General features: G+C 33.3%; 1 protein-coding gene across 5 annotated transcripts in view; it reads left to right on the top strand.

Moving 5' to 3' along the window:
- The window catches only part of LOC147065096 (uncharacterized), an 83,435-nt gene extending 73,755 nt beyond the window's left edge, over window positions 1-9,680 (top strand). For all 5 annotated transcript variants that reach the window (XM_085957102.1, XM_085957107.1, XM_085957105.1 and 2 more), the window contains 7 exons: window positions 460-896; window positions 2,120-2,395; window positions 2,736-3,643; window positions 3,942-4,209; window positions 4,660-4,789; window positions 4,907-5,094; window positions 5,608-9,680. In XM_085957102.1, coding sequence (XP_085813228.1) covers window positions 460-896; window positions 2,120-2,395; window positions 2,736-3,643; window positions 3,942-4,209; window positions 4,660-4,789; window positions 4,907-5,094; window positions 5,608-5,955 — 2,555 coding nt within the window. In that variant the 3' untranslated portion in view covers window positions 5,956-9,680. The remainder of the gene's footprint in view (window positions 1-459; window positions 897-2,119; window positions 2,396-2,735; window positions 3,644-3,941; window positions 4,210-4,659; window positions 4,790-4,906; window positions 5,095-5,607) is intronic.
- The last annotated feature ends 4,665 nt before the right edge of the window (window positions 9,681-14,345 follow it).

Below are 14,345 nucleotides of genomic sequence, written 5' to 3'. Positions count from 1 at the left end.
TTCCATTGTTTGTGTGTATCATAAACTCATCTGAGCAGTAAATTTTGTACTATGTACGCAAATGTCCATAATTTTTACCTAGATAAATGAACTCATCAAATTATTTTGACGCGTAAGAAAGTACCTACCTGGTATCGACAGAAAGTCTTCTTCTATGACCATATCTGCTCCTCAGTTAGAGCATTTGGAAATCACACGGCGCCTCTATATTAACAGACTTTTTTTACAAGGAATCGTTGTTAGGCATTCGGTCAAACAAACACGTCATGTTGAAAAAACAATATGCATTTTTTAAATTATTTTATTTGAATTTAAGTTTGACCCATCTAGTACATACTTAACTGACTTCAGTTCCTTAATCTGAAGTGAAAATAATATATGAAGCCCAGATAAACATGCGTGGCTATATTACGAATTCTTATACTTATTATCACCTAAATCATTTTTCTATCTTTAAAGCCTCCCTGAAGTTGACCCGATCCCTGACTGAAAAGCGCAAACGCTACCTCCGGCGAGTTTCTTCAAGAGCGGGGTACGCCAATCCCACTACCAATTCCCTCGTGCCTCCGAAAGCCTCGCCTGAAATCTATGAGTCTTTCGACATGCCCGACTCAGCCATTTCCACCTATGCCACTTTTCCCTCCAGCCGACTGCGCGGCCTGAAAGCCCAGGCGGAGAAACTTTATTCCAAGACTGAGAGTGTGACTGCTGACGATGAGGAGAGGGTGAAAGGAAGCAGTTCCATTGGCGATATTTCACCCAAGAAGTTGGATTCGGTTGATAGGGGTCTATCTCTGGAGTTAGTGATGGAGGATAGATTGTTCGATGCGTGCGTTTTGGTCGGCATGAATTATTCAACGGGAAAGGCTTACGTGAAGAGTGTTTATCCAGAAAAGGTGAGAGATTTATTAACTTAATTATAATCAGTTTTTATGAAATTAATGAATAATTATTGTGTTATGTTTATAGTACCTAAGTGATCGATAATACTATTTTCATGCAGATACAAATATTCATTTTATTTTTATTTTTGAGTGTAAGCATATAGTTTTTAGTCATGTATATGCTAGGTGCTAAAAAATGAATAATAGGTACCTAAAATATGTAGATATGATTATTGGAAAATATGTTATTAAAATTTCATAAATATGTGCTAAAAAACAAAAATAGGTGCTAAAAAAGTAAAGTGTAAGTATTACAATAAATCATATATATTTCGACAGTTTAATTTATTATTTATTCACAAACAGAAAACGCTTTATTACAATAAATAATAAAATAATGCTTCTAATTTTAGAAAGTGAATCTTTGACGATTTGATCTTAGCAAATTTTTATACATGTAAAAACTTCTTTCCACTTCTACAAATGTTATTATTATGTAAATGAAACTATTTCTGAAGCAGAAAAAATTGAAACATCTGAGGCATCTGATGGATTTTCCAAAAGAGCTTTAATATTCTGCAGCGTTTGAAGTCCAGTATTTTTATTTAAAACACTATTTAATTTTGTACTTATTTTTATTCTAATTGGTCCAGGAACATTGAAACTTTGTGTTTATGTGAAAGTATGTGCTTAAAGTAAAAATATGTAATTATCCAAAAATATTTAAAAATAGGTGCTAACAAATAGGGCTTAAATGTTTCAAAATTGTCTGAAACAGATAGTACCATTTCATCTGAGATTAAACAAATAAAAAAACATGCATCTCAGAGATGAAAACTCGCCGCTAAGCTCGACGGAGCCGTACTGAAATATTCACTAAAATCTATGAAAAACTCGAGGTTTTACTATGTGGGATGAAAATAATCTGGTTACGTCAATAATAATGTCTCGGCATTTAATTTCTAACTGAATAAAAAACGTAATAGTTTTTACCAGTTGTAACTGTTTTGTTCGATTCTTTAATAAAAAACACTTGAAATTTTCCAATTTATTGTTTTCCATCTACACAGTTTTTCCTTTTTTTGTCAGTCCTTTCAAAAACGGAAAATTGAGTTTCACTCTTTTTTGGGACCTAAGCACAAAAAGGTTCGCTATCCTTGAACTAGAGCTTACTCCTAATTTTGAAACAAGAAAATAGCAATGTTTAATGGTACTGACATCACCGTTTATTTCAGGCCGCTTTACCTCCACAAATCGAATGTCTGGTGTTTCCTGAAACCTATCCGATACCCACCTCCAACAACAAACCAGCCCTTCGAAGACTGCCATCGTCTCCATCGACACCTTCAGACCCTGGCGATGTGCAGTGCTACTCGCTTGTCCTTACAGATGAAAGAGGGACACGGAGCTATGGATATTGCAGGAGGGTTCTACCTGAGGGGGCGCCTTTCTGCTTGCCGCTAGCTTATTGTTTGCTGGCTAGGAGAAGAGCACCTGGTTTTTATTATAAGGTCAGTATTAACTAACTGAACGTACTGACATAAATCGTCCGCTGTTCGATTTTGGACATCCTCAACTACCATTCCTGATCGTTATTAAATCATGTAGTTATTATTTTGTTGTTTTTTTTTTTTGAAATAAACCTAGCATTTCAAACTTTAGGTCCAAGAGCAGTAGTGCTGGGTACCATGACTTGACAGATGCGCAGATACAATATGTCTAATTTCGAAAAGTCATGCAATTCCATTTGATCGGTGGTTATATCCTATCATATTGTCCTGGACGTCAAGTTTGAAAGGCTAGTTACGATAGACGATGCTAATCTAATCGTATTACTTATTTCACTTTTAGGTTCTCCAAGAGATCGAATCCCATCACGGCTCATCAGATGTCGTTTTCGATTCGATCCTAAATCAACTCTACAATTCCAAATTACCTCGCCCGAATCATTCCATTACCATCAAACAACTTAGATCGCCAAAGAGAATCATTTATAATGACCCATTATTTGATAATAATACTATGAACAATTTTAAAAAGAATTCTATTTGCAGAAGATCTTTAAATTTAGAAGAATTGGTACAAAAAACTGAAGAAAAAAACTATTGCTCCAGAGTGAATAACCTCAATAATAGTCTATCTCCAAATACGGAAGAATATTCACTTAATAGACGGAGAAAAAGTGCAGATTTAACTGAAAACTTTTCTCCTACTCAACCGTCCAATGTTTACGGTGAAAACAGTCACCTTTCGGTTATGTTGTCCCTTGAAAAACTATACGGAAAAGATTTGGCAGGATTCAAAAATGTTTTTAGTGACAATTGTAAAGATCAGTCAAATGTAAATAATTTAAGCACCAAGGATGACTACGGTATGATGGATGAGGAAAGCTTGAAGGTGAATAACTTGGTAATTGAAGAAATCCGGAAAATTAACGATTCGAAGACAACATCGGGAATGTCCAATAGTGAACAAACCAAATCAACAGAAGACGTCTGTCAAATACGCAACAATATAAAATCACAGTCAAATATTGACAGCGGTGCGAATAGGCAAGCCGAGGGGAGCGATTCTGACGCTAACCATTCTGGAGGTATGAACACGGTGAAGGTGATCAAACTTAAGAGGCCGTGGGAGCCGCGGCTAGACGAAGACAACCTCTCAATTCTCTTCGACAGCATCAGTGTTGGTGTTCTGGTCAAGGTCTTTGGAACGTTGCTTCTAGAGAGGAAAGTCGTTCTCATCAGTAATAAACTTAGGTGAGGCATATTTTCAATTCATTGCTTCCATTTACACAAGCACCTGCGGTAGAGGAAGGACAGATTCTTCTGGCATTGCGGCCATGACGAAACCACTTTGGAATAGTGTTAGCGTCGTTTAAAAGTAACGATACCAACACTATTCGACTAAAATTCAACTAAATCAATATTTTCTTTATCGATTGTTACGTTTATTTTTTGAGATTTTGATTTCCTACGGCATGGACTGACATATAATTTTAGCCTTGAATACATGGTTGTAATGTTATAAATGGATCACAATATTTTAAAATTTCAGCCGCCTTTCAGCATGCATAGAAGCCCTTCAGTCAATACTTTACCCATTCATCTGGCAGCACACTCTCATCTCTATCATCCCTTCGGAACTTCGCCGGGATATCCTGGAAGCCCCCATCCCCATACTGGCCGGACTCCTGGTCGATTCTAAGAAGACATCAGATAAACAGACCAAATCGAAAACTTTACCGGCTGGAGTGGCATTTTTGAAAGATGATTCTAAAAATGGAGGCTTCGACGATCTAGTCCAAGGATTGAATTTTGAAGAAGTATGTAAATTGGCAGTCAAAATTTTTTTAACATTTAATTATAGTATGTGGAAATATATATTTGTATCCATGCCATTGTCAATATCCATGTCCAGTTCATCCACCATGGAGGTGCATCTCTGAAGCTGTGGGCCAAATGCAATATTGTTTTTTAATTGTGTGTTTGATCCATAGGTTATGCCTATTTTTTGGAATAACTGGTTCCAGTATGAGTAAAAATAAAGTTAGTAATCATAATTTTTAAGAAATGAAAAAAAACAACGAAATATTCAGAACCCTGATGTTTGAAGGCACTAAATGGGATCTGGTTCGAGATTCTTAAAATTCGGCATCAAAGGTTCTGTTAATATAACCTCCACTCTGTAGGGGCCTCTACATGTGTTATATGTAGTCCATAGCTCAATTTTGAAATTACATATTAATCAATTCGGTATTGTATTCTATTTTTAGGGTATGCTGATTGACATTTCAAACTCGGATGGTAGTTCTCCTGCAGAAAAGGTCCTTCTAGTTCAAGGAGATGAGGGCACTCTTCTTCCACCAATGCTGGCAAAAACTCTTAAGGCTGCTTTGCACATAGGTAAGGAGTTACTTAATAATTTAACCTTGTAAATAAATATAAATAACATGAAATGATTTTTTTACAATAATATATCAATAATTGGTTGTAATTGATTAATAAACTGATTGCTTTTAGGTCCCCCCATTTCGTCATCAGTCAATCCATCAGACGATCACACTCGAAAGACTCGTAATGTTCTCATCGCTGAAGCGTTTCTTCGTTTCTTTGTCGACCTCCTCGGTGATTACGGCAGCTATTTGAAAGAGAAATATTCTCCCACATCCACTGATGTCACGGGACAGACAAAGAATATTCAATTTGAGGTAAAAATCCTTCTACTTCGTCATTAAATTTAAATTTGATCACCAATTCTTAGAATATTTTAAGCTACTGTTTAGAGCAGGAGTCAGCAAACTACGGCCCGCGGGTCAGATCCGACCCGCCAACTGTTTTAATCCGGCCCGCAGGCTTACAGGGAAATAGTGCTCATATGTGAAACGTATTCCATCGTAAAGACGTCATATTGCTGAAAATTTGCATTGTTTGAAACACAAATCGCATTAACCAAGTTTGACCATTTTCCATACTGTAAAAAATTTCTCTCAAAATCAAAGAAACTTCAGATTCATAGTCGTTATGTTACCATGGATATTCAGTATTGGGTTGGTTAGCTTAATTCATAAAACAGAGCTGTAGAAAATTCACGTTCAGCTGAATATCCTTACACCTTATCTTAAAATTAAGTGAAAAACTAATTATTTTCCATTATGACTGACATTAACATTGTATGTATTTCTGAATCCAATTTCTTAAATAAATATTCCATTATTTTCTAGCGTGAAAACTTCATAAAGAATGCTCAATCAAAACACGTGCAATACTTCCTGGAGTGGTTCACAGAAACAGCCATGTTTAGACACTTCATCGAGCAATCGACCTCCCCATCAACCATCATCGGAAACCCGCACAACTTATCTGACCAACTTCTCCCGTACCCTGATTATTACGATGTCTTCAGAGAGAAGATTTCGCAGAGAAATGACGACGACGCCTTGAGAAAAAGTGGATGCAAGTCGGCAGGGGTAAAAGGATCCAACAACAATCTTTCCAAAGGAAACTACAAGATGATAATGAATAAAAAAGTCAAAGTCTGGAGAGATAAGTTAAGAGATCTTGTTAATTGAAAGAGATTTTTATTTTTGGTAAAAAGTAAGAGATTACTCCTTATTCCTTCCATGAAAACGATTAAAGTATCAATTTAAAATGCCTGAAGATTGTTCAGTGAGTTAAATATGGTAAATTCAGCATAATGCATTTCAACCAAGCAGTACATAATATTATCCATTGCTTGTGGTCCATGACAAATTCATACATACAATGACTTTATCATTTTATCTGTTTGCTTTTATATCTTCGTTAAATTGGGGAAAAAAAGATATCAGATGAATTCCTAATCTATTATTACATGCAAATGTGTAAGCGTTTAACTACCATGATTTGCGAGCTTTCTTTTCGATTTGGTTTTATTTGTGATATAATTTGTAGCGTCTTTTTATATTGTTAGAGTATTATGTATTATTATAAAGTACTATTAATTCAATGAGGCCTTTCTACAAAAAAAATACTTTATTTTTGATTTGCTTTATCAGTAAAAATTTTCACACTAGAGGAAATGAAGAGATGAGTTATTGACTGATTAGAAAATTGGATCAATATAATATGTAATAATCGTTGGATTTATTACAAATGAGGTTTCTTAAAAATATTGAATAATGTTTACCTAACATATCATGATCGAATGTGAAACCTGTTATTATTATCTACCTATTTAGGCAAGAATATTTTTATTTATTAATCATATAATTCGTGTACGTACTACTGTTTTACATACAAATTTATAGAAATACATAAGTGTTTATTATACACTATCAAGATAAAAATCTTTCAAGAAACAACCTTGAAAAGAACAAACGTTTTGCGTATAATTTATTATTATGTTGATCCTTCATGCAATAAAAATATACATGAATGTCAGTCTGATTAATTTTATTTCTTTGTAATTAGGCCGTTATTCAAACTGATATTTTCCACAAATGCCTACAAAAATGCCCCATAAATAATGTTCATTATGATAATGGGGGGAAATCATAATTATAATTGAAAATATTGCATAGAAAATTAAAGTACTCGTGTACTTTGATCTGTAGCATTTGTTGCTAAAAGTCATTTATTTGAAACTAATAAATTGAGTGATTTCAAACGCTGATCTGGTTGAAAATCACAATTTTAATAATAACTAAATTTGTAATGTAAATTTAATTTACAAAAAGTCATCGAATCCATAACAATAAAATTACTATAATTATGCCAATATCTTTAAAATCACCAACATACGATAATAGGAATATCCTAAAATAATAATTAAATAGTAGTAGGTATAAACAAGTTAATAATATACTAAACAATGATGATATTACCAATGCTTTAACATGCCTTCCCCTATTTTAAGACGTTTTTACAATCATAATATTTTTCTCTTTGTTGAGTTGTATCTAGAACTGTTTTTTTTTTTTAATTTCCACGATTAAATGAAGCGCCTAGTTTCAAAAGCCCCTAAATCGATTTTAGGTAGTTCTGAGAAAAATGAGAAAAACGATTTTAGGTGGTTTTGAGAAAAATGAAAAAAAACTCATATCTAATAAATCTGTGAATTGTGAATCTTGGCATTTTTTTGAGTTCAATTTTTGTTCATCATATAGGTAACAAAGGTAACCATCTAAATACATATCTAACTCAAAAATTTTCAAAAACCGTTTTAGGGGCTTTTGAAACTAGGCGCTTCAAATATAGTTTTGTTTAGTTTATTACATACATACTTTACTGTTGATTTGTACATTTTATATATTAACAAATTCAGTGGTTATTTCAAATTATATGGAGAAATTTAGACGATAGTGTGTATTCAAAATTATTCATATGCGTGTTATTGAATCTCAAATATCATTTGTATAAAATTATTTATATGTAGTTTCAAAGGTTGGCATTCTTGTCAGCGTGTTATTTTTTTTTTCTAGAATCTCAACACTAAAAAATACAAATTATTAAAACTATTTTTGTGGAATATTTTTTAAACTAACCGGATAATATACATAGTTGTTATCTTTTTCACATTTTATTTAATGATTCGTTAATTTTAATGAATATCTATTCCAATAGTTATAGTCGATAATAATTAATCGTTTTGAACAGTACCTTTTCAGATATTGTTAATTTAATTTTTTTATACAGGAAAAAAGCCACAAAGTTCGTGCCTTTAGAAAATAGATATAATGTTAACATGCAGCCATTTTTATATTGTATTAAATTACAATGTATGTATACCTATGCCTTAGTTATTTTGTAAATATTTATTATTATACCTATAGATACACTAAAATAATTGTTATTTTAATTATTATTGTTAAATATAAGTATTTATGATCTGAAGTGATCTGTTTTACATAATTTATATTTCACCATTTTCAACATGATTACAAATTCATAATATTGGATTGCTAAGCCAAAATAGCATAAGTGATGTTCTGCCAAGAATAAGTTTTTTACTTTTGATTGTTTCGAATGTCATCTCCAACGTCCTAAAAGTTATTCCCTAAAGTTGTACATAAAAGTAAATTACCATATCCAATCCTAGGGAGTGAAGGCTGTGTTAGTACTCTCTATTATGAGGAATAGTTGTTGGCCATTCACCCAACCCATTGGGTCAGTGATTTTAACTTTTTTCGATTGGCAGAACCCATGGAGCATTTTGTAAAATCTCAGGGAACCCTTACATAGGATGACACGGGTAAATTATTAAAGACGTGTAGCAAAATTAGTAAACAGCTTACCGTAGCAAAGTACCACTCCTTGAAGCCTCTAATTTTATGTAATTTCATTACTTTCTGCAGCGGATATATGCAAACAAATTCAATAAAGTTCTGATACACATCCATAAATATTCAAACAGACCGACTCACCGACCAAAAGTTGTATTATTCTGACTTCTTACTTAATTTTCTGCCCTGAAATAACACGTTGTCATGAACTCTGCACTGGACATCACTGGCAATAATTCACTAAGTAGGTACTTCATACTTTTGCAAAGAAATATTTATTTCGTAAACTATTTGTTTTTATTCTAATGAATAGGTCATGAAGAATGTAGGTAGCATTCGATATTGAATTTACATAATTTGCATACATTCTCTGTATACATTTGCTGTAACTGTAATGTTAGCGTACATATTTTAAACTTTTTCACAAAAACAAAGCCAACAGTGAGCTGACTGACCGCTAATTCTTCACTTTTTATTTCTTTATCTAATGTTATACTACTACAAAATGTCCTCTCCTAAATAAAACTCCTATTGAATTTTCAAAATACTTCATTGCTTAAAAATAGGTCATCTTTAATCATTTTTTACTCTATTACAAAAAAAAAATGAAACTTGTGAACTTCTGGCACTGCTCGATGAACCTCAGTTGGAAATCGCCGCATTAGGTATTTTTTGATTGGTCACAGATTCGTACCGACAACCCACGACTTAAAAATATGACGAAACAAATTTCCTATTTCATATTATTCTCTTGTAAAATTGCAAATTGTCATACCATTTTTGCTCAGCACTCAGTATCAATATTATTATAACCATAGTTGAAAATTAATTGTATTTTCAAGCATATTTGAGGCTCAAAGAAATGCTGAGACCAATGCTAAATAAATGATAATAAAGTGAGTAAATGAAATGTATTCTGGATTTCAATAAATTGTTAACCAAAACCATACAACTTTAACGGCATTTACTAGATCGTGTACCTTAAATAATTCAAAATGAAAAATATGTAATGTTAAAGAAATATAATATGATTCCTATATAATAAAATCATTGTTTTTTTTTGTATAATCAATCACATTTCCCTCACACGTTTAAGTTGGTACATATTGTTAACGCGACATCACTCAATTTGTCGACACCTACGGCGAACTGTGTACAATGATACACACACGACACTGCGAAACACTAGCAGGTAATCGTAAAGTTTATCAATAGTTATTATGGACAATTGACATATTATTCGACTACCTCATGGAATAATACACCAACTCAAAATAGTGTGTTTTGTTTTTTGAGTTATTGTTGCATAGAAAAAAATTCCACAGTTTTTTCTCGAAAAACAGCCAAAATATTAAAATAATACTCGTAAGTAGAGTTATGATTATATAACATTTTTTGTAATATCTTAAATAACATGGAACAATAATCCACATGTAGTTGGTATCACAAGTTATTGTTATTATTTTTTAAGATATAAATTATAATTTAAATAATATTTGCATAAAATAAACAGATTTCGCTACACATTTTTTGATTGGTTTTTTTGCTCTCCTGAAAAGTTGATAATTTAGAGTTAGTGTGTTATTCCATGAGGTAGTCGATATCAATGTCACGGACATACGTTACTTATTTCGACCACTGCCCACTATGAGATTTAAAAAAAATCTAGTGCCCCCCATATTTTTTAACTTACCTTTTTACATTACCATCTGACGCGTATATCCTTATATACCTTATCACTGCCAGCCAATTTTTACTAGGTGGACACTTGTAGGCCAGCTATTTTCGGAATAAAATAAATCCTTGTTAATTCGTCCGTGGCACGGATCAGGTTAAAACTGTTACATATTGCAAATATAATTTTTAAACATGCATTATTATATGTATAGGATAGATAGGGTGTGACCCATATCCTATTTCTGAGATCAAAGAATATTTCAATGAGAGGAAATAAAACTGATACTTAATCATATTTAGAAGTATTTTATAAACTACATTAAAAGAAGGCTTTGAATTTAAATCTTATCTAATGTGAAGGATGAATCTGATGCATTTCGACGAGTTTGTTAATATCAGGCTCGAATTCACTTAAAAACAGCCGTAAGTCGCCATGCGTTCAGTAACTTGCAGCCGATTTCTCTTTTTACTTAGCAACGTTGCTACAGCACTAAATCCACGTTCACACAAATACGACGATGGGAATGCTATCAGAAATCATTGAACAACCGACCATAACCCAGGGTAGGTACAGTTGAGAGATTCGCTTCCGCAGCTAAAATTCTTGGTAGCTATTCTTGAATTTAATTTTTAATTCTTCGTTTGTTGTCAGTTCTTCTAACTGGGATGAACCTGCTGTATTGACATTTGAAAAAGGATCCAACACGCAGTCTGCTATGTCCGTCGCCCTTCTAGATTTCCTTAATGCCCCCTAATTTTCTTTGAACCTTCTACTGCCCTTCTGAAAGCCTACACAGCGCCCACAAGGGGCCATTATCGCCCACTTTGAGAAAGACTGGTCTCTATGAATGTTTTCACATCTTCAACAACGAATCGGATGACGATTTACAATAAGATTTGATGAAAATATTTTGTGTTTATCTTGTACAAGAGGATTATATAATATAGGAGTTCATTAAATAAATATATTTGGTGAATATTATTTTTAAAGCCTTGCAAAAGGTAATTAGCAATTTCAGATGTATTTTCGAATAGATAAATTGCAGTTTGAGGAGATACATGAATATAATAAGTATACCTGTTATGTTGAAAAAACCTAAAAATATAGCCCTACAGTCGGCAGGACACCGCAGAGTGGAAGGGGTAAATGGATTTTGAATGATCGGCGCGAAGAGAAAAGCGTTTTTTTGGAGAGAGTTCTCTTAGTCCGGACATAGACATAGACGTGCCTTAGCTGGAGACCCCCGGCCTTCGGAAGAGGGGAGCAAGACTCCAAACCCCTTCAACAAGTTGCATCATCCCATTTACCTTTCTTAATTGTCCACCGAACTCTCATGAAATCCTCATGTTAATTTCTGTTGTAGATTCACTATACATTTTTGATACTTTTAATACTCACCTCGTGATAGCCTTTATTTAGATTTCATTCGTTTGGAGTCTCTTGTCAGAAATTTTTGTATAGGTACCTACATTATTATTTTAGAATATACTTGTTTGTCTTCAATAATCATCTTTTTATTCCTTAATGCTCACACGTCTATATTTCTCTGTCCTTAGGATTGGAGTGGCGCCCTGTTTGTATTAATCTTTTTATTTCCTTGATCTACCTCTTTATTATATTCCCACGAGCCGTCAGCCGTGTGACATTTCATTTTAATAACTTCATACGCTTATGTCTTAGTATAACGATGCGTTGCCAGCCCCGCTTAACATCGTTGGTAATGAAACCAGGAAATCCATGGCCCTTATGAACGGTACATGCTCTAAATCCCTAAATCCTCATCCTACTCACCTCCTCCCCATATCCTTTAATAATATCAATTTGTATTATGAAAGATGCCATTGACAACTGCCAAGTGGTATGCGAGCGCATCACATCATGTCGGGTGTTACTACATAGTATGTTTCTGTTTCATTACAGATGGTAGAAAATAGTAAGATATGACGTCATTCAACACGTGTTGTATTTCGTTGTGTGTTACTATACTAGTATATCCCCACCTTTAGATTTCTCAATCTACAAGTACAGTCAGAAATGTCTAATTTTATTAATCTAGATTTTTTAAAATTCATTTTGATTATAACAAGGGGGAGCTTCAAGAACTTTTGTTATGTAGTAGGGTTGTATTGATATGCATAAAAAAACTACATCTTGCAAGGCCTGAACAAAAACGATGCATGAGTGCGAGTGAGAAAGTATTCGGCACCCTTACAATCTCTGCGACACGCGCTAGAGTAAGATAAAAGGTCTACATATGTGTGAGCTAGTTTCCAAAAGTATCGCCGGCAAATCGTGACGAAACATTTCACATAGCGTCGATAACCTGCAAGCTCGTGTTGCTAAAATTGCTATTTTTTGTGTTAAACATAAAGTCAGTGGTAAATATTTTTAGTTAATTAAGTAGAAAAGATGGTTCTGTGTGTTGTCTTAAAATGTGGTATCCGTACTGATAAGCAAGAAGATGGTATTACGTTTCATAGGTAAGTTAATACATGTTCGTGATAATTTACTTTAAAATAACTTAAATTATGGATATCTTTATCTAATGGTTGCATTTTGACCGCTTAAAAATACTGTAAAAAAATAGAAAATTATATTTTAATTCTGAGCGTCTAGTGCGAGCACTTTGGGCGATCACTAGCGAAATGGTCTATGGTCTCGAACATTTGTAGACGAATGCGTTCGCTCGCCCACAAACCAAACGCAAGGCACGCGGCTTCATTTGGCAATGCAACGGGTGGCGTCTAGATGTATCTATAGTCAATGACATCTTATATATTGGTGCTTTCAGTGCGTTTAGAGCAGGGGTAGTAAACCTTTGTATACCAACCGCCCACTTTTGTATCTGTTAGTATTAAAATTTTCTAACCGCCCACCGGTTCCACAGTAATGGCGATTTTTAAAGTAGGTAAGTAAATTTATTTTCTGAAAATGAGAGTTACAGCAAGTTAAAGCATAATATACTTAATAATTACTTACCAAATACCTACTTCAAGTCAGACTTTCGCTAAGTTTAGCAGAATAATCTTTATACAACAGCTTACCGTAGTTAAATCTATCTTTTCATACTTTTATTATTATTATTTTATACTTTGCATAGGTACATAGAAGTATGAAGTCTGATGAATTACATTTAATAAATTAAATTATTAATGCGATCCCCGAGGTTGATGCTGCGAAACAATTTATGAAAACATAATGAAAATGTTTTTAAAACCCCTACCGCGCCCACCTAAAGCTGAAACGCCCACTAGTGGGCGGTAGGGACCAGGTTGACTACCCCTGGTTTAGAGTGACCTACCTATCTACGACGTACGTAACGCAGTTTATCTGTTATAGTTTCATCAAGTTCTTTACACTATAATGTCAATGTTTTGGTTTCAGTACAGGTCAACCATGTTTCATATTCAAAATGGTCGATGGATGTAGTAATTAATAAAATCTATTCACATCAAAACAAAATACATTTTGCCAATATCTGAAATTATGACATTGTTTTTTTGAGCGAATCTAAAATTGTGTTGAAATCCTTTTGAGTTTTGACAGATGCGTGTGATTAATAGTGAGAAGTTTTCTACAAGTGAACCCACAATGCGACAACATAAGTTCTCCTTTTTCAGCTTCACTTTTACATATTTGAGATTCATCTTCTAGAGGTTTTATGTCTTTGTTTCAAACATATTTATTTATAATATATATACAATGTCCCATTTTTAACCAATTCGATTTTAAGCCACCCCTTCCGATTTCATAAATGTAAATGAATGAGCGAGACCTTATTATATTATGGTTTAATATTTCTAAATGTTTATTGAGTAAGTCTTAATTAAACTAAAAATAATTACAAGATAAAAAGAACTTTTTATATACAACGTTTTTAAATTTTCTGTTGAATCATATAAACTTGACTTGACTAGCTTAAACGATCAAAAAAATTTGTACTTGATAGAAATACTGAATAATGAAATGTCATTTCATATTGATTTCCATAGTAACGCACGTATACATTATTTAATAATTT

The sequence above is a fragment of the Rhyacophila brunnea genome, unplaced genomic scaffold, assembly GCF_057557595.1.
Source record: "Rhyacophila brunnea isolate RB1 unplaced genomic scaffold, BYU_Rbru_1.0 scaffold_6, whole genome shotgun sequence".
NCBI classification, from domain to species: domain Eukaryota; kingdom Metazoa; phylum Arthropoda; class Insecta; order Trichoptera; family Rhyacophilidae; genus Rhyacophila; species Rhyacophila brunnea.
Note: the sequence above shows the minus strand (reverse complement) of the source record. Positions and strands in the feature narration are given on the sequence as shown.